The sequence below is a fragment of the Saccostrea echinata genome, unplaced genomic scaffold (genome assembly GCF_033153115.1).
Source record: "Saccostrea echinata isolate AGI-Se365-2 ecotype Australia unplaced genomic scaffold, CSIRO_AGI_Sech_v1 ptg000028l, whole genome shotgun sequence".
In the NCBI taxonomy this organism is placed as follows: domain Eukaryota; kingdom Metazoa; phylum Mollusca; class Bivalvia; order Ostreida; family Ostreidae; genus Saccostrea; species Saccostrea echinata.
In genome coordinates this window covers 16,745,001-16,769,224 of record NW_026889777.1, presented here as the reverse complement: position 1 = coordinate 16,769,224, position 24,224 = coordinate 16,745,001, and the positions used below count along the sequence as shown (strand labels likewise).

Below are 24,224 nucleotides of genomic sequence, written 5' to 3'. Positions count from 1 at the left end.
TTTGTTTTACAAATTCAGCAAAAAACATTCAAATCATTTATCTGAAAAATATAGAAGGCGCAATTTTTTTTATTTGAGAGAGAGTTGAAGAGAAAGATTGAGGAAAAGAGAAAGTTGCATGCAGTGTTAGCATATATACATGTATAGAAAACAATCATTGTCAAAGTTGAGCTGATTTACACATTTTAAAACGATTTTTAATAAAACAAGTGTTATAACGAGTGTTATCAGTGAGTTCTTATCTGTGTTTATAGACGTGAGTGTGTGAAAGAGTGTGCCTAATTTTACTTTCTTTCTGAAAATGAAGAATGTTGCTGTTGTTGACAAATGGTCAGCACCTCCACCTCTGTCCAGATAACTGTCATTGGAATGGTCATTGTGACCTTCACAGAGGTCACTGTACCTGTTATGATGGTTTCTATAACAACGACTGTACCGGAGACTGTGGGTGTCAAGGGCACGGAGTTTGTAACCCAGGTAACCATCCTCTCTAGCTAACTATCTACAGCAGGTAGCTATCCTCTCTAGATAACTATTTAGAGCAGGTATAGCCATCCTCTCTGAGAATCTAACTACAGCAGGTAACCATCCTCTCTAGGCAACTATCAAAATCAGGTAACCATCCTCTCTAGGTAACTATCAAAATCAGGTAACCATCCTCTCTAGGTAACTATCAAAATCAGGTAACCATCCTCTCTAGGTAACTATCTACAGCAGACCATCCTCCTTAGGCAAATATCTAAATCAGGTATCCATACTATCATACTATCTAGGTAACTATCTACAACAGGTAACCACCACCCTCTCTAGGTAACTATCTACAACAGGTATCCATCCTCTCTAGGTAACTATCTACAACAGGTAGCCATCCTCTCTAGGTTAGTATCTACAACAGGTATCCATCCTCTCTAGGTAACTGTCTATAACAGGTAACCACCCTCTCTAGGTAACTATCTACAACAGGTAACCATCCTCTCTAGGTTAGTATCTACAACAGGTATCTATCCTCTCTAGGTAACTGTCTATAACAGGTAACCACCCTCTCTAGGTAACTATCTACAACAGATAACCATCCTCTCTAGGTTAGTATCTACAACAGGTAACCACCCTCTCAAGGTAACTATCTACAACAGATAACCACCCTCTCACGGTAACCGTCTACAGCAGGTAACCATCCATATTTTATTTATTATTTCTTTTCCTTTGAACTACATATACAAAGTAGTCATCTTATCATAGAACATAGTTAAAAACATTTGAAAAGGTTAAAATTTGTTGTTTTTTATGTTATGAAATGAATTACATTCTGTTCAACTTGATTTGCATCCTCATATTCAGTGTGCATTGATTAAGGCAGATGTGGGTATTCCATTGATGGTGTTCACTACGCAAAAAGAAAATAATAATGTAAAAGAAGCCGATTGTTCTATCCATATACTGCAAAAACTTTCAGATAATTCTTAATTAACATTGTAGATCATACTTGTCAGTGTGACGAGGGATGGAAATGGTCCGATCACGACAAAAAGTGTGTCTGGGATTGTCACTGTTCTAACGGTAACACCTAACCATGAATATGTTAATTAGGGACGCCCTTGTAAAGATGACGTCATAATGGGTTTATTAGAATAATATTTTACAGGCCAGTCTTGCATGGCGCCGGGAGTGTGTGGCTGCACTCATGCTTGTCAGTATGGTACTTGTTGGAATTCTCAGTGTGAATGCTGGGAAGGCTATAAGGGGGAAACGTGTAATGTTCTAGATGTAGATATGTAAGTAAATATAAGCATATGTAAGTAAAATAATAGTGTTCTTTCTGCTGTAAATTTGTGTAGAGAGTAAACATTTTAAAATTACTTAATAACATTCGTGTTAACACGTTTTTGTCAAATAGAGATTATCACCAAATAAAACAAAGTGTTCATCCGAATCAAATGTCATATTCAGGATGTTTAACAAAGACCTATTCATTATATTTTGATATTGCCTCAGCTCTGACAAGAGTTTTTGGACATCCTTTTTATCAGAATGTCTAACAGGAATTCCTCGGTTGGGGTAAATCTGGGGGGACTCACATACTACTCCTCCGAGATCAAATTTGTCGACGTAGCCAAAGAGTCGTCTAACTGGATAACTCAACGATGGGGGAACCATGCTTGGGACACTCATGAACTGGCAAAAGTTAATATGAGACAAGATGGGTATCCTGCAAGCTTACCAGGTGATTTCAGATATCATGAAACTCACACGCAGTTTTTACAGTTATCATTATTTACTCGTACTTGTTTTTTTTTTTTTTTTCATTTTAATGCAATTAAATTTAATTAAGAACATGGCAATAGTTTGTTAACTCAATATGAGCATTAAGATATATATATATATCGATTTTTGGAAACTTTAATCTGCTTTTAGTTTTGGACTATACGGAAGGGTTTCATTTAATAGGAAGAAGAATAATGATGTTTGGCCCGTGGGCCTTCACAGTCTTTGAAAAGTCATTGTCACTTAAATTTAGCTATCATATTATATTCTCATTGATGAAATATGGAGATAACGAACAGCAATCAAGCTCAAAAGTCCATGGAAACAATAAAAATTGGGAGCAGAACAATCACAAACTCTAAAAACATCAGAGGTGGGATCAGGTGCCATGGAGGAGTGAGCATCCCCTGATTTGAGAATAAAAGTAAAGTAAAATACATGTAAATCCGATAGACAATACAGTACTTAGTAGTAATCAATTTTAACTTCAAATTGAAGTGTTTCAAGAGAGTGAGATTTTGTGAAGAACAGAGAGTGTTTGATTTTTTATTTTTTTTTTACATATTGCAAGGCTTTCATCAGATGTGTTTTTTTTTTATTTACATTTTCCAAGCCTTCATTAGATCAGTCATTTTTTTCAAATGAAAAGAAAGAAATTGTTTTGTAGCTTACTTTCTAATTTTCTGTGCAGATGATATGGCGCTTGAAAAGTTGGTGCTTCGTTCTTTGTCACACCCACCCTCCGGGGTTTACACAATTCTTTATGACGGTGAAGGAGACATTGAAATCAATCTTCTGCATTATCAAAAAGTATACACCGGAAAAGGTACAGAACAATTCAGTTATTCCGGGAAAACAGAGATCGAACAAAGTTTTCTGTTTAAAGTTTCCATGTCCCACAACTCAGTAAAGCATTAATAATTACACAAGAAACGTGTTTAATCATGGAAATCAACTTTGTATTTATTTGTTCAATTTACCCTAGTCTGTGGTTTATCTAATTTAGGACGTATGTTGATCAACGTAACGATTGGTCAGGCTGGTATCGGTATAAAACTTCGACGAACCAATCCGGCGAACCCTCTACACAATCTACGTGTCATTCTCCCGGGGTTTGAAGCCAGACATGAACATTTTCCGTTTTATCCGCTATTTCTAGAGAGTTTGGTCAGATATTCCGAGTTCAGATACATGGATTTCCTTCATACAAATGGTCACACAGTAAGCCAATCACTAAAAATTTACCTCACTAGAATATTACAATCAATCTAATTTGTTTCTTCACTTTGATCGTATTTTTTCATTGAAAGCTGTAAGGTTTTTTACAGGATGGATTTTTGGTATTGATAATATCTTTTTGATACTCAAATTCCATTGTACTATTTAAATACAGTATCTTTTAAATGGCGTACCTACCATTTTGAAAACATGTTCAAGTGTAGGCCTACATGCATTGGTTTAATTTGAAATTTCATTTGTTTGATATCTCTAACATTTAATTTCTTTTTTTCTCTCATAATTAGCCCGAACCAACAACATGGGGTAGCCGAAAACACACAACCTACCACACCCAAGCAGGAACGGAGGGAGGTTCCCTTGAATACGCCATTTTACTATCCAACATGCTGGGAGCCAATCCGTGGTTCAACATGCCTCATGCAGCAGACGATAATTTTGTCATGCAGTTTGCCAAACAAGTGAATCAAACCCTAAGACCAGATTTAAGGGTTTGTTGTTACAGTAGTTGACCTTCCTTATTCTTTGATATACAGTTAAAGTATATCATTGAGGGAGTTAGCAAGATTCCAGTTCCCCAAGGCTAGGACTATTTTCCGATGCGAAGGGAAATAGTCCTGGTCGAGGGAAACTGGAATCTTGCTAACTCCCTCAATGGTTTACTATTTAACAGTTTTATTATACCGATATAAAAATAAAATTTATAGGATTGCAGATAAGAGATAACGGGGAATTGACTTTCAAAGCAGGGATTAGTTCATTTGACTAACACACGGTGATTAATCCATTTACATATTAAACCACTACAAAGGTAAAATCTAGAGTTTTCGAAGCAGGGATTAACTTATTTGACTGACGCACGGGGATTAGTCTATTCTATTCACGGCGATTTCAGGGAATTATTCACACCTAACAATCTAATTTTATAAAGGAAAAAAATCATTAGAGGTATAATATAATAATTATTATAAAAAGGATCGTTTTAATATTTAGAGTTGAAATTATTAATGACTTTCAGGTATATGTGGAATATTCAAATGAAGTGTGGAATGGTATATTTCGTCAGAATCATTTTGCTACAGAGAAAGGTCACAGTTCAGGGTTAGATTCTGGTTGGAAGGCTGCTTTCAAATATTACAACAAACGCTCTCATGAAATGGCACAGATATGGAGATCGGTATGTATGATGTAAATAAAGAATTCGCCAATTGTATGACATACCTGAATTTTTCTAAGTCTCTCTGCATGTTAATAAAGCTCTCTAAAATTCATATATCTAAAGTAAAGGCGAAAAAGTCCTCTGCAGAGAGATAACTGAAATCTTGATATGTGACTAAATTTCCTTCAAAATTTAATTAATTCTGAAATGAAATTGCACATCCGCCTGGCATTGCCAATCATACATCCGCCTGGCATTACCAATCGTACATCCGCCTGGCATTACCAATCAATCTTGCTGCCGTTGAAGATGAAGTTTGCGTTCTCAACGATTTTACATCTTCAATTGTTTTTTTTCAAAATTGAAAGTTTGCATTTCATTATGATATCTCAATTTGTTTGAATTTAATTTTGACATCTATATTTTGTTCCATTGAAAATCGTGTTGATATCTATATTTGTTTCATTGAATATCATTTTGATATCCATCTTTTGTCTTAATTATTCACCATCTTTTCGGCCATTATTTCCCTACTGAAAGCAGGGTCTCTCTTAGTTAAAAATATATTTCTCAATGCATAGAATTACTTGTAGATTTATGGTGCCTCTGATAAATTAGTCCTTGCCTGGGCCTGGCAGACAGGATATCAAGATTATACTCGACAGGCTCTAGAAGACCTGGGAACGAGGGTGAACGACTTCACTGCTCTGGCTATAACTGGATACTTTACTTGTGACTTGACCTCCAAACACGTAAATATCATTGTTCCTGAATATATATTCTTTGGGCTGATTTCTGAGTTTTCTTGGAGCATTTTGATAATTCTTTATCCTTAACATTTTTAAAAATAGATACAAGAACTTCAAAATACCTCACAGTGAAAGGACAAAAGATTATAATGCAGTAAAATGAAATTTTACTTTAAATACAAAAACCAACTTTTGTTTCAAACAGAACAGCTTCCTATAGGTGCCTGCCATTCTCCTGATTTGTAATCATTAACTAATCAATGTATTTCAGATTTCATCATTACCAAGCATGACTTACAACGAAGTTTTGTCCATATGTACAAACTACATTCAGAACAAGACAAGATCATCTTTCTCTTATTTTATGGGTCTTGCAAAGGTACATGCTTCAGTCATCTTTTTTTTTACACGACTGTAACATTTTTTGTTATAGTTGCTTGTCTTGAGAGGTCTATTCTGTCGGTAAAGTGTGATAAACTTTCAGGCTCGTAATTTACATTTGTTGATGTACGAAGGAGGACAGCACATTGTAGAGCATGCGCCTCAACACGAACAAATAACAAACAAACTCGTGGACATCAATGAAAATGACATCATGGAGACCTTGAATCGTAATCTTTTAGATGTTTGGAACGACGTTGTTACTAAGCACAGCACTTCCGTAGGTAAGCAAACAGTCCACTTCTTCATTTGCTATATTTTATAATGCAATGACAAAAAAAAATGATTGTGGATAAATGTCTAGTCTCTATGAAATAAAGCCGTTATTTTAGCTTACTTGAGCCAAAGGCTTCAATGAGCTTTTCTGATCGAAGCCAGAGTGTGTCCTTCCAGCTATCTGTCTGTCGTCTGTAAACTTTTCACATTTCCTACTTCTTCTCAAGAACCACTGGGCCAATTTCAATCAAATTTGTCTTAAAGCATCCTTGGATGAGGGGGATTAAAGGTACTCCGCCGAAATATGGCTGAAATATTGCCGACTCGGTGTTAAGCAATAATCAATCAATCAAACCCTTTCCTATTTTCCAGTTAAAATTCAAATCAAATGAGAGAGAGAGAGAGAGAGAGAGAGAGAGATTGTTTGTAGAAGACCACTAGTATTCAATTTTTCGTTTTCTATAGGTGGTTTATTTAATTACTTTTCATCATGTGGCCAATACTCCAAATACGGAAGTTGGGGCATGCTGGAATACACAGGACAACCTTATTCTTCTGCTCCTAAATACCGGGCAGTTCAGAAGTTCATTTCTTCACAGAGCCATAACACAGAAGTAGCACCCAGATGTAGTTTTGTGGATTTAGGGAGTGTTAGTTATGGGTGTTTTCTGGTTGGTAATAGACCATATTGTGGTTCTACGACAGACAGAGGACAGAAGTGGACAGTAAGTTCTAAACAGATTGTGTCTTAATTTTATTTTCAATTGTGTAAAAAACATTTTTTTTCTTCAATATCGTAAACATTTAGTCCGTTAGTTTGACAAAGGTCCGCTTATTTTAGTTTACGGTTGCATGTTTCCGAAGTGTACGCCTCTATGTATGCCCCGTTTTGCAAATTTAAACAGACCTTGTCAGCATTATTTACATTTGTCCATAAGCTCTCCACTTTGTCTAGTTTTGAACAAATTCAGTTTATATTGTACATGTTGTATATCTATAGTCAGTTAATTCAAAATATGCAACACGATATTTCTGTCGAAATCTTACCGTAACCTGCTTTCTTCTATAGATATACCTGACATTAATTAATAATACTTTCGTTTTCTTTGATCTAGTCGTTTCCTGGTGTCCATGACAGAGTCAGTAGATTAATGGTGGATGGTTTTAAATCTGACAGCAATACACTGTTTATTAGGGGTGTAGACTCGAACATGATTCATTATTATTACACTATTAACGTTCTTAATCCTCGATACCATGTGTAAGTATGAAAATCTAAAAAAAAAAAATAAAATTCACGACGCACTGTGAATATTTACACTTACACTCAAAATTCTGGAATTCTAAATGTAAGTTAATTTACCCGAAAACTGAATTAAATATTTGACATGGCGTAAATATTTACACTAGCACTAGAAAAAAAGTGCAAGTAAAATTACCCGAAAAACTTATAAAAGAAATTACGTCACTCAGACTAGGCGTTATTATTTAAAACACAAAGTTGAAGTACACATATAGTTACTCGTACACTATACATTATTAGACAGTTATTATTTGTAATCTAAAACACAAAGTTACTCAAGCTCTGGAATGTTATTATTTAAAATCCAAATCTCAGTGACAAGGGGTAAGAAAGTATATCTGTGGTTTAGAGAGTTTTTGATGAGATTGTAATAATTTTATTAGGTTATATACCTAGTAATTCTTCTCTCTTCTTTTTTTGCAGTGAGACTAATTTTGAGTATTTTAGGAAACTGGCTGACGTTAAGGTTGTTCGTCGTCTTCCAAATGGCATTTTTAAATCATTGGATTTACATCTCAGCTGTCAGTGATGTTGTTCTAAATATTGTGTTTACTTGGAATTTAGGATAACATTGCTTATTACTTCATCTACCTGTGGAAGTATTCATATATATTATTCTTCTAATTAAAATTATTGCAAGTCATACTGGTTACACTTCTGTAACTTGCCTTCTTTCAAGGACTTAAAAATTAAAAGTTACCATCACTTTGAGTGTTCACAGATGTGCGAAACAAATATGTCATTTTATGCCCAACTACTTGAACGTGTGATGAGTGAAATGACATATAAATATCCGAAACTATTGGCATTTCGTTTCCTCTGTCAAAAAAAGCATGAAAAGAGGGATAACTCAATTTATAAAACAGTAATAAAAAAAAACTACTGACTTATTATTTAGCATGTGAATGTCATAAACAGATTTATTTGATAACTGAAGCAGTGGCGGATCCATAGGGGTTTTTTGTTTGTTGTTTAACGTCCCTCTCGAGAATTTTTCACTCATATGAAGACGCCACCACTTGCCGGTGGAGAGCTACAAATTTTGACCTATACTCGGCACTCAAGGCCATTAAACAGTGAGGGATCTTTTTCGTGCCAACACCTACTGCGACACGGGACCTTGGTTCTACGGTCTCATCCGAAGGACCGGTCTCCACGTCCCACAGTGGGATTCGAACCCGCGACGTAAGGATGAACTCCTTACTCCGCGACTCTAGAGCGAACGCTCTAACGACTGCGCCACGCGGGCAATGATCCATAGGGGGTTACGGGGGGGGGGGGGTTGAACTCCCCTTTGATTTTGGTTTTTAAGAAAAAACGTAGAAGAGGTAGGAGATAAAGAAAAGGAAAGAGAGAGAGAGAAACTAATGGGATTTAAACAAACAATATTAAGTACACGCAGAATAGAAAGAAAAGTGTGGTTTCTTTTTTTTTTTTTTTTTTTTTTTAGAAACTTTATATCAGCCGAGCGCAAAAGTAATAAAAACCATGCACATCTATCAGGTCTATGTTTGATTATAATACATGTAAATCTTGACAAAATGAATTTTTAAAAAAAATGAAATTTGCGTTGATAATAAGAGGCGGATCCAGGATTTGAATAGGCAGGGAATTAGGGCTCTGAGAGCTCCTGAATTCTTGGGATTTCGTAGGGAAAAATGAACTCTTCTAAGTAAATGCTTTTTTTTACTATTTCTTTTTGTCATGAGTAAATCTAAAAATACTTATCTTCTGTGGAAACAAAGCCTTGAAATCAAGCCCCCAGAAGCTCTTGCCTTAAAAAAATATAGAAATAAAGGCTTTTATTATATACTTTTATCCGATAATTTCTTTCTTTTCAAAAATGAAACCATGTTTTATCTTAATTTTGACATTTGTACCCCCCCCACCCCCTTCTTTAAATCGGCCACTGGTCTGGGTCTCTTCAACAAGACATTGTAAAATTTTGCAAAAAATCAAATTTTAAAAACAGCTGTGATAAATTGAAGTCAGCGCTGATTTTGAAAGAGTTCATGTGATTAACTCAAAATGAAATGAAATTATATCAAAGATCCCCCCTTTTTATTATACGCAATATAAAATATATTGAGATAGATACATGTTTAATTGCATATATTCATTTACACAATCAAATCATTTAAGACATCGTATCGTATATACGAAAAATTAATCTTGTTAATGTAATTCCCACCATTTTCCAAACTAGCTGTTTCACGTGTGCTATCATGGCCCTGGTCTAAATGCAAAATAAACATACAAATGCGCAATCTTAATTATAACCTGTACGATTTTGGAATTAACGGGGAAAAAACTGCCTTTCAGATCGCCAGAATTTATTTAATCCATAGGCTCCAGGTGGCTCCTTCCCCCGCCTCCCCCCAATGGCTTTTCCCTGCATCCACTGGGAGTCTCAATGTAGCCTCTTATCCCATGCCTAATTTTCATATCCGGGCTGTACAGATTTTTATATAATCGAAGATATTTCTTTTCATCTTAAATCTTGAACAATGTTTTTATCTCATCTTACTCTCCAACATTTGTGTTTCCGACCATTTTTTTTAGTATATATGGAAGTTAATGTACATGTGTTATCATTACCTTAGACAGATATTATATTAATGCATTTAGCGAGATACATCATCACACACACACTCATATATCAATGTGCTGGATCATCCGCTGCCATTTATACTACTTAGTATTTTTTATAATAATTCAAGTTGCACACTTGAAATAAAACAAGGAAGCAGTATACATATGCACATGCCTTCTCTAAATGACAGTTCTTGGGGGAAAGAATCATGAAGGCGGCCTATTATATTTTACTCCTGCTGCACATGCACATGTACATAGCAATGATCAAATGAGGGGAAAAATCGAATCTAAATTCGATGGAGAGGGGACGATTTATGATGACACTGTTATTTGAGATCTAGGCAAACTCTACAAATCGATGAATGATACAGAGCAGTAAACGAGGCTGGACGAATAAATAAATATGAGGGAAAAGTTGAGAAAATTTTTTATTAAAAAAAAAAAAAGAAAGGAAAAAAAAAGGTAAATCAAATGGAGCTATTCATTGTTTATCAAGTATTACTTGAACTTGAAAAAAATCGTTTATAACTGAGAAATTAATATGAATTCAGAAAAAAAAGATTGGTTAATTTCAAAGACAGATATAACATTATTCATATCTCTGGTTGATTTTTAAAACGAAATATATCATTTTTTATTTTTGAATTTAATTTAATTTCATGATCTGTACGACTGTATTACAGATAGAGAATGGAGCGCTGGGACCGACTAAGACACCTGTGGAAGTAACGGCCTGACGAGGCATGCGTGAGATCGCGCATTCCGGAGCGACTGTTCTTGTAATCCCTCGAGCGTAAATTGCCGAGGACCCCCAGCAAAGCAGGATGCACTTCCGTTGACAATCTGCCTTTTATAGTCTGTTTCTTGGTGTTAAATGAGTTTTCGTAAAAAAGTGTTTCTAAATTTAAAACGTTTAATGCGCAGTTCATGTAATTTCAAAATCTTTTTTACGCAATCAAATTACATGTGATATTGGTAAGGATTTCTAAATTAGTTGCTATTTATAAAGATTTCTGAGCAAATAATGTAAATGAATACATTTAATTTCTTATAAAAATTATATACTTGACACATGCACCTATACAACTACTTTTGTCTACTATAATTTGACCTTAATTGTAACAATGGCGGATTTACATGGGGCCTGGACCTTCTCCCCCTGTTTCTATTTTTAAGCTTATGTGAAAACGTGATCCAGTGCTACACATTAACTTTCCCCTCGATTCCCCCAATTTAGCTTTTTTCATCATATGGTCTACTGACCACCATTTATGATTTTCTGATATATACTAGAATGTCTGTAAGACTTGGGGGAATTTTGTGCAGTATCTTGACCATTTAAAGATGGGACTCTCTGTAAAATTAATTACTTTCTTTGTTTACAAATTTAAAAGATGTCTATATCCATGATTTATTTAATTGTGTTTGGATTTTTCTGTTATTCCTAATTATGTATGTTCAACAGCTGTTCAAAGAGAAGAGTCCGTTAATTTTGCCACAGAGTGTTCTCCATTCGTTTTCATGTTCTGTATATAAAATAAAAAAGGATCATATAATTTTTTAACAGAAAAATTGAAAGAGGCCAGGGTCTTCATTACCATGCGCGGATCTAGAGGGGGGTCGGGGGTCTGGACCCCCTCTGGAATTTGCGTAGGTATTAAAAGTATATACTGAAGCAAATAAAAAATGACTTTGGACCCCCCCCCCCCTACCCCCAGAAAACGTGTACCCGCCGTTACCACCACGAAATAAGTGTTTTTCACGTTTTGGAAATGGAATTTACCTTTTTGTTTTGCTTGTCAAAAAATTTTTGGATTGGAATTTTTTTTTTTTGTCTGGGGTGGACCCCACCCCACCCCACCCCCCACCCCCTGGAAAAAAAATTCCTGAATCCGCGGTAGATTACATTTCATCAACTATAATATTACATAGGGTGAATATTGGTAAACCGTCTGTAAAAGAGTCAGTAGAAAAATCAACAACGTAGGATACAATATTATCCGTTGACGATAAGGAAATCCATTCTTCAAAAGGAAATATTGAATCAAGCTCAAAAGTCCATTGAAACAATACGAATCGGAAGCAGGGAAAACACGGACCTATAAAAGCATCAGAGGTGGGATCAGGTGCCATGGAGGTGTAAGCAACCCCTGTCGACCGGTCACATCCGCCGTGTGCTCCTTGTCATGATCGGGCAAACGGAAAAATCCTTAGACAATTCAGTAAGAAAATAATGGCCTAGCAATTAATATGAAAACGTCAGTCAGCATTCGACATAATGATAGATTGTATTTGCTGACAAGGTCATGTCGTTTTATCGACCCTAGAACTTGCGAAATATTGACCCCAAACGAGACTGTTGATATCCTTGTTTCATCAACTTGTTTGTCAATAGCTTGTCTCATTTTAGAAATTATTCGTACGTAGAACTTGCTCTTGCGTATCGAATCAACTGGGAGACAAACTCCATATGCAGGTGATAAGGGTATATTGCTACATAAATGAGGGAAGTTGACGATAGAAAAGTTGTTTTGTTTGTTTGCTAATTGTTTAACGTCCCTCTCGAAAATTTTTCACTCATATGGAGACGCCACCACTTGCCGGTGGAGAGCTTCAAATTTTGAACTATACTCGGCACTGAGGGCCATTGAGCAGTGAGGGGTCTTTTTCGTGCCAGCACCTACTGCGACACGGGACCTCGGTTTATACGGTCTCCACGTCCCACAGTGGGATTCGAACCCGCGAGGTAAGGATCAACTCCTGTTGAAGTCATCACGTTTTTCATAAAGTTTTGTTGTTAGGTTACCATTGACGTCTTTTTCTAGTAAATTATCTAGATATGAAAGAATTGTGTCAGGCTTTGTGGTATCCTTTCTTTCAAGATCACTGGGATATATCGAGTCGACATATGAATGGAAGTAACTATTGTTAATTGATAATACGTCGTCTATATATCGAGTTGAAGGCCACACTTGCAAGTGTTTTCTTCTCCGGCTCGTGTAGAAGTTTTTGAATAAATTCCGCTTCATTTGAATACAAAAATAGGTCCTCTTAGTGATAATTCTCTTTAAAAGTTATTATTGCTATGTTCTAAGGAAGTAATATCTCTCTCTCATATTTTAATAAACCAACCATATATAGATTAGTCTTGCAATACATATATTTGAATCCAGTCTATCTTTAAATCATTCCACAGTATATGTGTATAAGAAGTAAATTTTGGGAAACAAAATTCCATGGCATCGTGCAATGTTGATAAAATCCAAATAAAGGTCTATCCTCTCTCTCTCTCTCTCTCTCTCTCTCTCTCTCTCTCTCTCTCTGTATATATATCAGTTGCTGTACACTTTATATCTTACTACATAAGTTCCACAACAGTCTAAATAGTAAGTGGATTAAAATGACGTGAATACCTAATCTCTCTGGCCAACACAGAAGGTGAAGGAAAGTACAAGATAAATAAGACTGTCACAGTAATGGGACATACACACGTTTGGTTTATTCAGTAATTGCAAAATACATAGATGTAAACAACTGAAATTAACAACCTCCATATTCAAAGTCACCTTATTATAATGTGTTATACTTATTATACTTACCATGTTAACAAACAGTCGTGGAAAAAAGTCATACATACATAAACTGAAAATTGACAATTTTAACAGAATTCATTTTCATAATTGAATGTTCTTAAAAGTTTTGCTAAATTTTATCTCTTAAGTGAGGTGTATTATTTTTATTATATCAATATGTGTCATTAAAAAAACAGTCGTAAAATTATATATAAATATACATGTAATAAAATCATTATATTGAATTGGACATCAGGGTAAACTGTTAAAAAAAAATAGCGTAATTGTTATAGATAAGACTTCAAATATGTTACTCTGAAATGTCAAAAAGTTTCATTGTCTCCTCAAATTTAGGGGGGGGGGGGGACTTAGCCCCCCACTTTTTTTGCAAAGATAGACATAATATAGCCATGCATTGAACATTGGAGCGTAGGTTTAGCCCCCCAGCCCAACTTTCAACGGGCACACTGCAGAGTAATCAAGGAAGGGTAAGTGGTAGCGTGTGAAAAAATTGGTACTGAAAGAAGTTGGATCCCCCCCCCCTCACAAAATAGGATTTTCGGGTTTGGACAATTTTCAATTTTCCTTTTTTTTTTTTTTTTTTGCTTGTCAATTTTTTTTCAGGTTTGAAATTTTTTTCTCTCTTTCAATTACCCCCCCCCCCACTTTCAATTTGCTTCCGACGCCTATGTATGTCATGACTTTCCCCTGTGTTTGTGTGTATATATGGACACTAGATAAACATAAAATGGCGTACGTGTATGGTCTCGTAATACGAACATATACAACATAGACTTCGAAATCAAAAGGTCAGGGTCATCCAGTGAGAAACTGGACATAGTGATGATGTGATGGATGGAAAATCATGCTATCATTATAGTACGGAAATAAAAGAGAAAGCTTTCAAAACGCCGAGTGCTTAATTGTGCTTGCACCGTACACTGAAGTCAACTTCAGATATCACCAGAGGGGGTGAATGTCAAAATTTGCAAAATGACATAAATTTTAATATAACATGTAATTATGAAAAAAAAAACTCATATAAAACAACAATAAAAAAAATCCAATCTCAGACCTAGCTGTTCTATGCCTTGTTTTCCGGTTGTTTGTATATAGGAGTGACTTCAATCACAGGCGCGGCGTACCTATAAATTTTTATTGGTAGTTTCCGTAAATAAAAAAGAAAACGTAATACCTGCAGCTATTAATAGGCATTACGTATTTTTTATCTACTGAAAAATATTGTTAAAATATCAATTACGCCGAACTAATGTGTTTCGATCATCACAAAGGGAATCTCTCTCTCTCTCTCTCTCTCTCTCTCTCTCTTGAGATTAAGGCATTTCCACCCTTCTGTAATGTCATAAGTTTTCGCAAAAACTGTTATTAATTTAAATTCATACCCAATAGAAATATATCTTTTGGGAGAATGTTTTTCAATAGGTGAACTGAAAAATATTGTTCAGTAAAAGAATTTTAAAAATTGAATATTTCTTTATTTAATTAATTATGCAATCTTTAAAAAATGTTGCTAAGGGCAATAACTCCTCGAGTATCTTTATTCATACATTTTCTTTATTGTACTTCTAATGTAAAATGGTTTCCCTAATATTCACAAATCAAACATATTTATAAAGTAACAATTATTTTTGGAACTTTCAGCATCAGAATTATGTATTTGAACCAGTTTTTACATAATTTTAATAGTACTGTTTACTAAAAATGTACCATTTTTTATGGTGATATATACATGTACTTCTGTTTATTTAAAAATATGGCAACCTATACATTTTTTGGCTTATTAATTACTTTAGACTATATATTCATTGAAAATAAATGCAGTGTTTCTATTTTGAACCCATAAATTTGTTAGGGTGGAAATGTCTGTTTTCTAATCCTTATTGGATTTATACAATAATATATGTTTAAACAAAACAAAACTTTACCAAGTTGAACTTTTCCTGGCGAAGAAACAATCAAAAGATAGGCATGCAGGGATGAACAAACTTCAACCGGAAAAGTTATGTTACTTGTGTCTCTCTTGTTATGTTTCAGTCGAAAATGATATATTTAAAAACAGCTTACAGAGACAAAAGGGTTTCATTATCGATAACATATAGTGCATATTAGAAAACAAAAAAGGGGACACGACCCCAGATTTAAAAAGAAAGAAAAATTGAAAGGGGGGTCCATACCCCCAAGTGCCTGTGTTTATGATTATTTTTTTTAATCAAGGAAAGAAAAACATTTCCACTTAGAAATAATATTAAACGGTTATGAAAATTTGTCGATTTCTGTTTTAAAAAATAGCTCTATTATGAAAACATTTCCGTACACCCCTCCCCCCTTTTAAACCCAATAGAAAAATCCACGTTTTGTACGAATCCTCTTCAGAAAATACATTTACATGCATGCGTGAAATATTGATTAGGGTATTATGTCTTAAGAAGTCACAATTTCTTTAACAGGTGCCCATTTTCCTGAGTACCTATTTTATTATTTTTCTATCCCCCCCTCCCTATAAAGTATTGTTTCAAATTGGAATTTAAGTTCATCTTTTTTACAATTGATAAATTAAGTAATAAATTTACATCAAGTTCCTGAAAATACTACATAGATATTAAAGCTCTGCAAAACTATCGATTCAACCAGGAAAATTCGTTCTGGGGAACTTCCTAGTTCAATATTTGTAGACATGTAAAAAAAAAAAAAAAAAAGAAAAAAGAAAAACTGTAAAACGTATATTGTACCTGATCCCACCTCTGATGTTTTGGAGGTCCGTGTTTGCTCTACTCCTGATTTGTGTTGTTTAATGGACTTTTGAGCTTGAATAATGTTCGTTATTTCCATATATTTCATCATTAAGTTAAATGCTGACTGACGTTTTTCATACCAATTGTTGGACCATTATTTACACACTGAATTGTTGACGGATTTTTCCCGATCATAAAAAGAGCACACGGTGGGTGTGACCGGTCGGCAGGGGATGCTCACTCCTCCATGGCACCTGATCCCACCTCTGATGTTCTGGAGGTCCGTGTTTGCTCTGCTCCTATTTTATAATGTTTAATGGACTTATGAGCTCGAATACTGTTCGTTTTCTCCACAATTTCATTGTATGATTTTTTTCTATCGGGTTTAAAGGGGGGGGGGTGTTTTCATAAAAGAGATATCTTTAAAAAATCGGCAAAATTTCATAATATGATACTTATTACATGTATGTATATACATGTATTATAGACCCTTGCATGTATTTTTCTCGGATTTAAAAAAAAAACTTTTTCTTTTAACATTTTAAGAGGGAAAAGATGTTTTATTGATTTATTAATCTAATAAATTTATATTTTTTATTTTTGTTATTTTATTTATTTATTTTTTTAAACACTTTTAGGGATATGAAGAACATTATTTCAATGCATTTCATTTTACTCCACTTTTTAAATTTTGACATTTTTTGTTTCAAAATATTTTAAAAACAGATGGAATGAGCTACTATATACTAATTTATGACGCCTCTTAAGTAGCTACTTGTGATCCGCCTATATCATCTTAAGGTGCCAGAAATAGACTATAAGGCGGGAATCGATGCGAGAGCATTCATTCACCGATGTTTTCCGATAAGTCCCGATGTGGGCAATGTGTACCTGGGCATATTTTTGTACAAAAATCTAATGAAACACTGCTATCCATTTTATTCAGATGATGTTTACACACGATCAAGTAAGAAATCAACTGTAAAATAGTTTGAAATCATTTATTTTTCCATCTCAATTCTCAACCCGAAAGTCTGACGTCACGAAAAGATCATCAACAAAGTTGAGAATTTGGTGAGAGAGACTTGACTTTCAGACGATCATTTACAAAATTGTGACCTTGATGGTCAACCAAGAGAAGTCCCGATGATAGACTAAGGATTAATCTCCGCATCTGGGCAGTCAATTTGAGAAGCTGTTGACAAAACAATAGCTTATAGCCCGGGAATGTTCAACAATATTGGTTAAGGACCGCCATCTTGGACTTCTAACTCTGCGAGTAACGACTCTAAGCAGTTCGTGTTTTTCAGACGGTAGGGAGAAAATGTGGTCAGATATGCAACAGTCATACACTTTAAGGTTCTATCAATGCATCTAGGGCCCAATTTTGGATGCATTTGATGATATTTTTGAGGGAACATCGTTTTAATTGTGCTACGTTTGATCCCAAAATGGCCTCCCAATACTCTCGTCCTTGGTATCGTTATAGCTGACACTGTGGCTGAGCCGTGTCGCATTGCATGGGGCGAAAAATTTACTTGGCCATCTTGGGACATCCAATGATCGATTTGTGGGACTTCAGTTTATGGTTAATGAAGTCTATAGCATTATTTTTCACTTTTTTCAAGACCCATGGTTTTTTGAAAGATAATTACATTATGTAGAATGATAGTGATACAAAGATAATTTTCACAGAGAAGCCATTGAACTTGTGGTTATCAAAGGGTTGTTTTCATGCTCAGTATGTTGACTTGCTCTCAAGTTGTCATGCTAATCTTAAAAATATTTTTAACTTCTCTAAACTTTCTGGTCATAAGAAAAATCAGTTCTGAAACTGATCTTTATTTTGTATACAAATTGATCAAGTTAAATAAAAACCATGTTGTAGAGTACATACCATTTAATATCTATTTAATATCTTGCACAACCCCATTTAGACACCTTTTTGTCATACTAAATTCCATACGTTTATTGTAAGTCGAAAGATGAACAGGTTAGTTTTTTTGTTTGATAAGCAGAAAACAAAAAGCAAGTGTGAACTGGTTTTGGTTATGTGCATAGTTAAGCAATACACATGTACCTAGAGCATGTGTTACATCTGAGTCACCAGTTTTATGTCATTTTTCTTTTTGGAAGGAATTCAGATCGTGTTAACTTTGTGATACTATGTGGTCCAGCGGTTAACTTATCTGTATATTGGTGCAGGGGTTCATTTCCTCAGACAACTGATGCTACTTAAGACTGAAAATTAACAAAATTTGTTTTTAAATGATAGATAAATATCATGATAATAGAATTGACATTTAACATGATTGTTTAATGAATCAAAATATTTTTCTAGTTTTTTTTAACTGGTTACATTAAGGTCATTTGATATTTAGCCATCTTCTTCATTGGTCACATCTTCAACATGTAACCATACAAATAATTCCAGGTCAACTCGGTATCATCATGATCATGCAGAAGCATGTTATTCTTAAACTTTTAAATTAATGAAATATTTACAGCATCACACCAATTGTCATGATCAACTATGATGACTTGAAATCACCATCTCCCCCCAAAATATTTTTTGAGGCATTTTGTCCCATATTATATCGTCGTTCATTATTATCTATGAATTAAGGGAGGGGGGCCTTAATGTTTCACCTAGGTTATATGGTGATTATATGGCTATGCTCTGTGTATTTTGACAATCTTTTCCACACACTACAATACTAATAGTTTAAATTCATATTAATGACATATTGTACACTTTTAATGTGTCATTAGAAGTCAATTGTGTGACATGGAAACAACCCACCAGTAGTGACCACCCTATTCCCCTACCTATCTAAATGCTTACATTGTGTACAGGTGGTGTATAAACTGCATAATGATATAGACCCTATACAAATGTAATGATCAGATAGTTTGTTGAAAAGAATAAATACGACTGAACTTCAGCATCTTTGATACCTCAGAAAAGCATGAATATGTCTAATGAAAGTCCCAACCACTTTTCTTTATGTATTTTAACCCCAGTATCTGGAGTTCTCAGATATCTCTTAGTTTCTTAGTCCCATTGAGTTTGAGATATCAAAAGTATTTCTGCGTATTATTTGAAACGCATATTCCATCCGAACATCCTTACCGATTGAAGAAAGCTTGACTCCTGTAACTGTTTATATAGAAAACGTATACCACAGCTAGAGCTTTGCTTATGTGACATTACCAAAGCTGTTCTATACTTAATTTAATGTTATATCTAGGACATTCATTGTCATCCCATGATGAAGGAAGTAGGGCTGTGTAGTTATATAGTGTTAAATACATATGTCATGTTGGAGAAAAACCTTATATCATGCACATTAAGACAAGTTGTGTTATCAATTAATGCCTAATGATTCTGGTTGTAAGTTATGAATGCAATTTTTGATTCATGGCCTGCAGAATTTAAGTGGCATTCAGAGTATGGGAAATAAATATCTTTTTTTACCTGTTCTGTAGACATAAAATATTGTGTAAATCGGAAAAAAAATCTCTATACCTTCTTTATTCCAAACAATCATTGTAAAGTTAATAAGAATCTTTATTCCTGATTGTAATTGTTCAATATTTTTTGATTTCATGTTTTTTTTCCACAGGCCTAGTCGTTATGGAAAGCAATGTCAACTTGCAGAGTCTCGATCCACGAAAGCAAGAGTTACTAGAGGCGCGGTTTCTTGGCAGTAGGGTAAGTTATTTACTGTTTAGTTACAATTTTTAAGATTCTCCATCTTTTGTGATTAAAGATGATTTTTTTTATCCGACAAGTTGTGTGTTCTCTGTCATGAATGGACAACACATAACAAGTTGGATAGAATCATGTCCAATCGCAAAACATTGGAGTTTTATTTTACAAAATGTTTTCGTCTACTATAACCAATCAGTGTTCCTTCAACATGAGTTTCTTAATTTTTTCATTGTCAAGAGACACAAGGCATGCTGAATATTTTAAGAAACAAGGTTTGCGTCACCGGGTTCACAGGTGCATGAAAGTTAGTCAGTATATCAGGTAGGGGTGAAATGATACACCTCCTTCATGGTTCGATACCTATTGTATAATTTTCGCTCGGTACGGTTATTTTCGTTACGATACATTTTGATGGAAGGAAACAAATTCAGCCTTGTTTTATGCTTTCTTTTACTAAATCTAGTCACTTCATTTACGAATTTTTATTTGCTAATTGACTAGAAGAAATTGATTAGAATTATTTGATTGTCAAAAATTATTTTACAAATTATCAGTTATCAAAAATTTACGTTTTCTATACTTATTTATCCTGAGTAACATGTTTAACTCGACTGAACAACGATCTCGACCGAAAAATGAACCAAAAATTAGAGATTTTGCACCATGTATCAAACCGAGAAAGAATACCACGGTGAATCGATACTGCGTTGAACCGTTTCACTCCTAATATCAGGTCTCAATAGCTAAGTGGTTAGAGTGCTAGCACCGTAAAAAACCCCGCAATATTATTCTTTTGTGAACTGAATTCTACATATTTTCTGTCCTCTGTTACTTGTGTATCACAGCCCCCAGTCAACCATTCACTAGGGTTTCTTTAACGTCAGAGAATCGAAGAAGAATCACATTGGTGAACATATTGCGATAATGGGAGAAAATGGTTTTACTCGCCTTAGACTTCTCTGTATTGATATCAACAATTGAAAATATGCGTGATGAAATAATGGGGGAAAAGTGCATTTCTTAAGGATGATCTTTTGTCATTATTTACTTCATAAAATTTTTATTAATTGTTAATATTTTTGCATCAGTTCACATTTGCTAATGCACACCCTTCTTTTATTATTGTTTATTAACAAAAACATTAACGGTAATTAACGCAATATTTACTAATATTTTCCCGCATAACTGATAAATACCCAGATATTTGATTTAATTATCTTATATTCTGACAAGTACAAGGTTTACATTATATCTGTTGACAAAGTTTTCTAAATGTTATATATATATAAGCAGAATAGATGTACTCTTTAAGGAGGGGGGTGATTGAGAAGGTGTTTTATGTCCCATTTGAGAACTTATCACTCAGATAGAGGTGACACTGCATGCTGGTGAGGGGCCCGGGCTTCAAATTTAAACCTTTACTTGGTACTCAGGACCATTGAGCAATGAGGGCTCTTTACAGTGACAGGGGACCTTGGATTTAAGGTGTCATTCGAAAGACCCTTGACTTTCACTTCTAATGCCAGGCACTTGATCATGATGGTAAAGGAACAGTCGCTACCTATATTTATGTAGAATGTCTGATGCTGTTGGGTGAATGAGAATCAGGAACTCCTGATCACAAAGCGAACACCCCACCACTTGGCTACTGTGACCAGTCCGTGAGGGGTAGATGGTACATATACATTATTATAACAGTAACTTGATCCGAAGAGTCGTATCACGTCGAGTTGACAGGCACGGATCATCAGATCAAACGAGACGCGAAGCGTCGAGTTTGATCTGATGATCCGCGCCTGTCAAAGAGACGTGATACGGCTCTTCGGATCAAGTTACTGTTATAATGATAAATTTATTATATACCCCTTTTACAACTAGCAAAATGTAGTTTTAAAAACTTTTGAGATTAATTATATAAGATTTTTCCATTAAACAAAGCATTTTGTCAAGGAACTTTTTGATGCACATGAAAAATAACGTCATGTTTCTGTGTACTACGTCAACAATTTCAGAGAGGGGTGATATGGATTCAGAAAACCACAGTGTGGTGATCCAGATAGTCGGATCACACCATCACGTAATTGTACGAAATCTACAGTAGAATTGAGTGATACACACTTGGGTATATAATAAAGGGTTTTATTTGGCCAAAATTCTAGTCTTTGCATTCAGAATGTAGTTTTATTTCTTGATAACAAATTTTACTTTTTTGGCTGTCTGACTTTGATAACCTACTGGACAGTGGTAGGATTGTGATGTTGCTTGCAGACTATCAAACTGATGTTTGAATTCACCTGATCTAAATTCCTGTGTTAACTTTTTCTGTTATGCCCTATTCACACGAAGAGTTTAATTCGAATTAAACGTAAATTACTGTGAATTCAATGTGAACCGCATTCACACGGGGAATTTAATGCAAATTAGTTTAATTAGAATTAATTAACTGCGCATCAAATTACTTCGCATTAGCTCCATGTGAATGCTAAACGAAGCTAATTTGAATTAAATTTTGACGCATGTGTAATGGCACAGTTAAGTCACATTCCACATGTCGGTGGTCATATATAGGAACTTATGCTATTTTGTAGTGGAAAACAAAGAAAAATTATGTTAATCACTGAAATGTGTATAGTCATTATGACAGAATGTCACATGGGTTTGCTCCGCATAAGGTGACGTGATTTGAAAATGATGTCATACTAGCCTTACTGAATAGCCTTACTGTAGAAATAAAATTTTAATTCACATTAGTTTACTTCCCATTAGCTGTCGTGTGAATGCAATTTAATTCGCATTATTTTAATTCGCAGTATTTTAATTCGCATTATTTTACTTCGCATAAATTTACTGCAAATTAAACTCTCCGTGTGAACAGGGCATTAGTCTTCTCCTTCACGTTCCCTTGTTTTGTAACAAATATACCAAAACAGAGCTCAGGTTCTATTGTGATATAACTGTAGTCTTTGGAAATCTCTCAGATTATAGTCACCCTGGGATTTTAAAATAGTGGGTCAGTTTAGCTTAAACATGGAAATAGCAATGCTAAGCATTACCCCAGACCAAAGAAGAAATAAGCCATGATGTAATGTTCTAAATAGAATTAAAGTGATTGGAGTCGCTGACAGTGGACTAGGGTGGGGACCGTAGATTATTCTTTTTTGTAAACAGTGATCAGGATAAGAAAAAAGGTAAATGTGACAATGACACATTCCAAGTCAGTGTCAGTGTGACTTTTCTAAAATCGTAATATTTTTTAGGGGACGTATTGAAAATGGCAGGTTTAAATTTGACTTGATATTAAGGAATTCACTTCAAAATTAAGAAAAGTCTGGCCTTTCTCTGGACAAGGATTTTTTTCAGCAGCATATCTTCAACTTCGTGTGCATTAATGTCTTATTATCTATTTCGCTACAATTTAATGTGTATTTAAGCAAGGGTTTGAGAGAAAACCAATATCAGATGAAAGATATAATGTTTAACAACAGACTGATCAAAGTTCATTTTCATGTGTTCAGTACTTCTACCCAAGTGTGCAAAAGCAGTTAAAAATTTTAGTGGGCTCCTATAAACTCGATAAAATAAGCCAATGTTAGCACCCCATTAAAAATTTCCATGATACAGTATTACATTTAAAGTGAACAATATTTTGAAGAAATAAATTTCTTAATAAGTTAACGTAGATTTGATTCAGCACATTTCTGAATGTGCTACATACAAGAGATTAGCAAATATACTTGATTTAATTACAGTTGCTTCCCACCAAAAACAAAGGCAATACATAGAATTCACATCTATATGTACTTGATAATGAGATTATTTAACGTAACTCTTGTGTGTAGGAGGTAGGAAATGTCTATTAGCTGGGAACAATTCTCTGTTCATTGTGATGTTGAGTACACCACAGGATCTGGTCACTGTAGATTTTTAAAGACAAATAAAACAAAGAAGTCCTGTTAAAATATCTCGCAGAACATTTGGTGAATTTAAGTGGAGCTAGTCCTCTAGTGTTACTTTTTTGTTGAAACTTTCTCTTCTAATTAAACTCAATCATGTCTTTCTGATAATTGTTACTTTTTCACCTATTTTGGAAGTCGATAAAATACTAAACATTCTCAATTAGACCTTCTTTCTGAAGTGCAATCCTCAGCAGTACATTGTACTTTCTGTATACTGATTGTTTGAATTAGTTGTCACTAGCAAACACAATTTTATATTCCAGGAAT

The 24,224-nt window shown here is 34.6% G+C and overlaps 2 protein-coding genes across 4 annotated transcripts in view; both read left to right on the top strand.

Annotated features, from left to right (window-relative positions):
• The first annotated feature begins 2,028 nt into the window (after positions 1-2,028).
• LOC133193579 (uncharacterized) lies at positions 2,029-10,698 on the top strand. Its single transcript, XM_061329539.1, has 10 exons — positions 2,029-2,221; positions 2,954-3,088; positions 3,269-3,483; positions 3,786-3,989; positions 4,517-4,675; positions 5,251-5,409; positions 5,678-5,785; positions 5,891-6,071; positions 6,529-6,788; positions 10,645-10,698. Exons 1-10 carry the CDS (start codon positions 2,029-2,031, stop codon positions 10,696-10,698), a joined length of 1,668 nt encoding a protein of 555 aa, XP_061185523.1.
• Positions 10,699-17,115: 6,417 nt separating this feature from the next.
• The window catches only part of LOC133194192 (serine/threonine-protein kinase tousled-like 1), a 31,415-nt gene continuing 24,306 nt past the window's right edge, over positions 17,116-24,224 (top strand). For 2 of the 3 annotated variants that reach the window (XM_061330196.1, XM_061330197.1), the window contains exons 1-2: positions 17,116-17,253; positions 19,913-20,001. In XM_061330196.1, the coding sequence (XP_061186180.1) occupies positions 17,205-17,253; positions 19,913-20,001 (138 nt within the window). In that variant the 5' untranslated portion in view covers positions 17,116-17,204. Of the gene's footprint in view, positions 17,254-17,284; positions 17,600-19,912; positions 20,002-24,224 lie in introns of those variants that run through there. The other variant, XM_061330198.1, reaches the window with a different exon arrangement.

Excerpts from the sequence above, each read along its gene's own strand:
- LOC133193579 (XM_061329539.1), top strand. The coding sequence starts at position 2,029 with ATGTCTAACAGGAATTCCTCGGTTGGGGTAAATCTGGGGGGACTCACA. Across the intron at positions 3,990-4,516 it reads CCCTAAGACCAGATTTAAGG|GTATATGTGGAATATTCAAA; the intron begins GTTTGTTGTTAC and ends AATGACTTTCAG. Across the intron at positions 4,676-5,250 it reads TGGCACAGATATGGAGATCG|ATTTATGGTGCCTCTGATAA; the intron begins GTATGTATGATG and ends AATTACTTGTAG.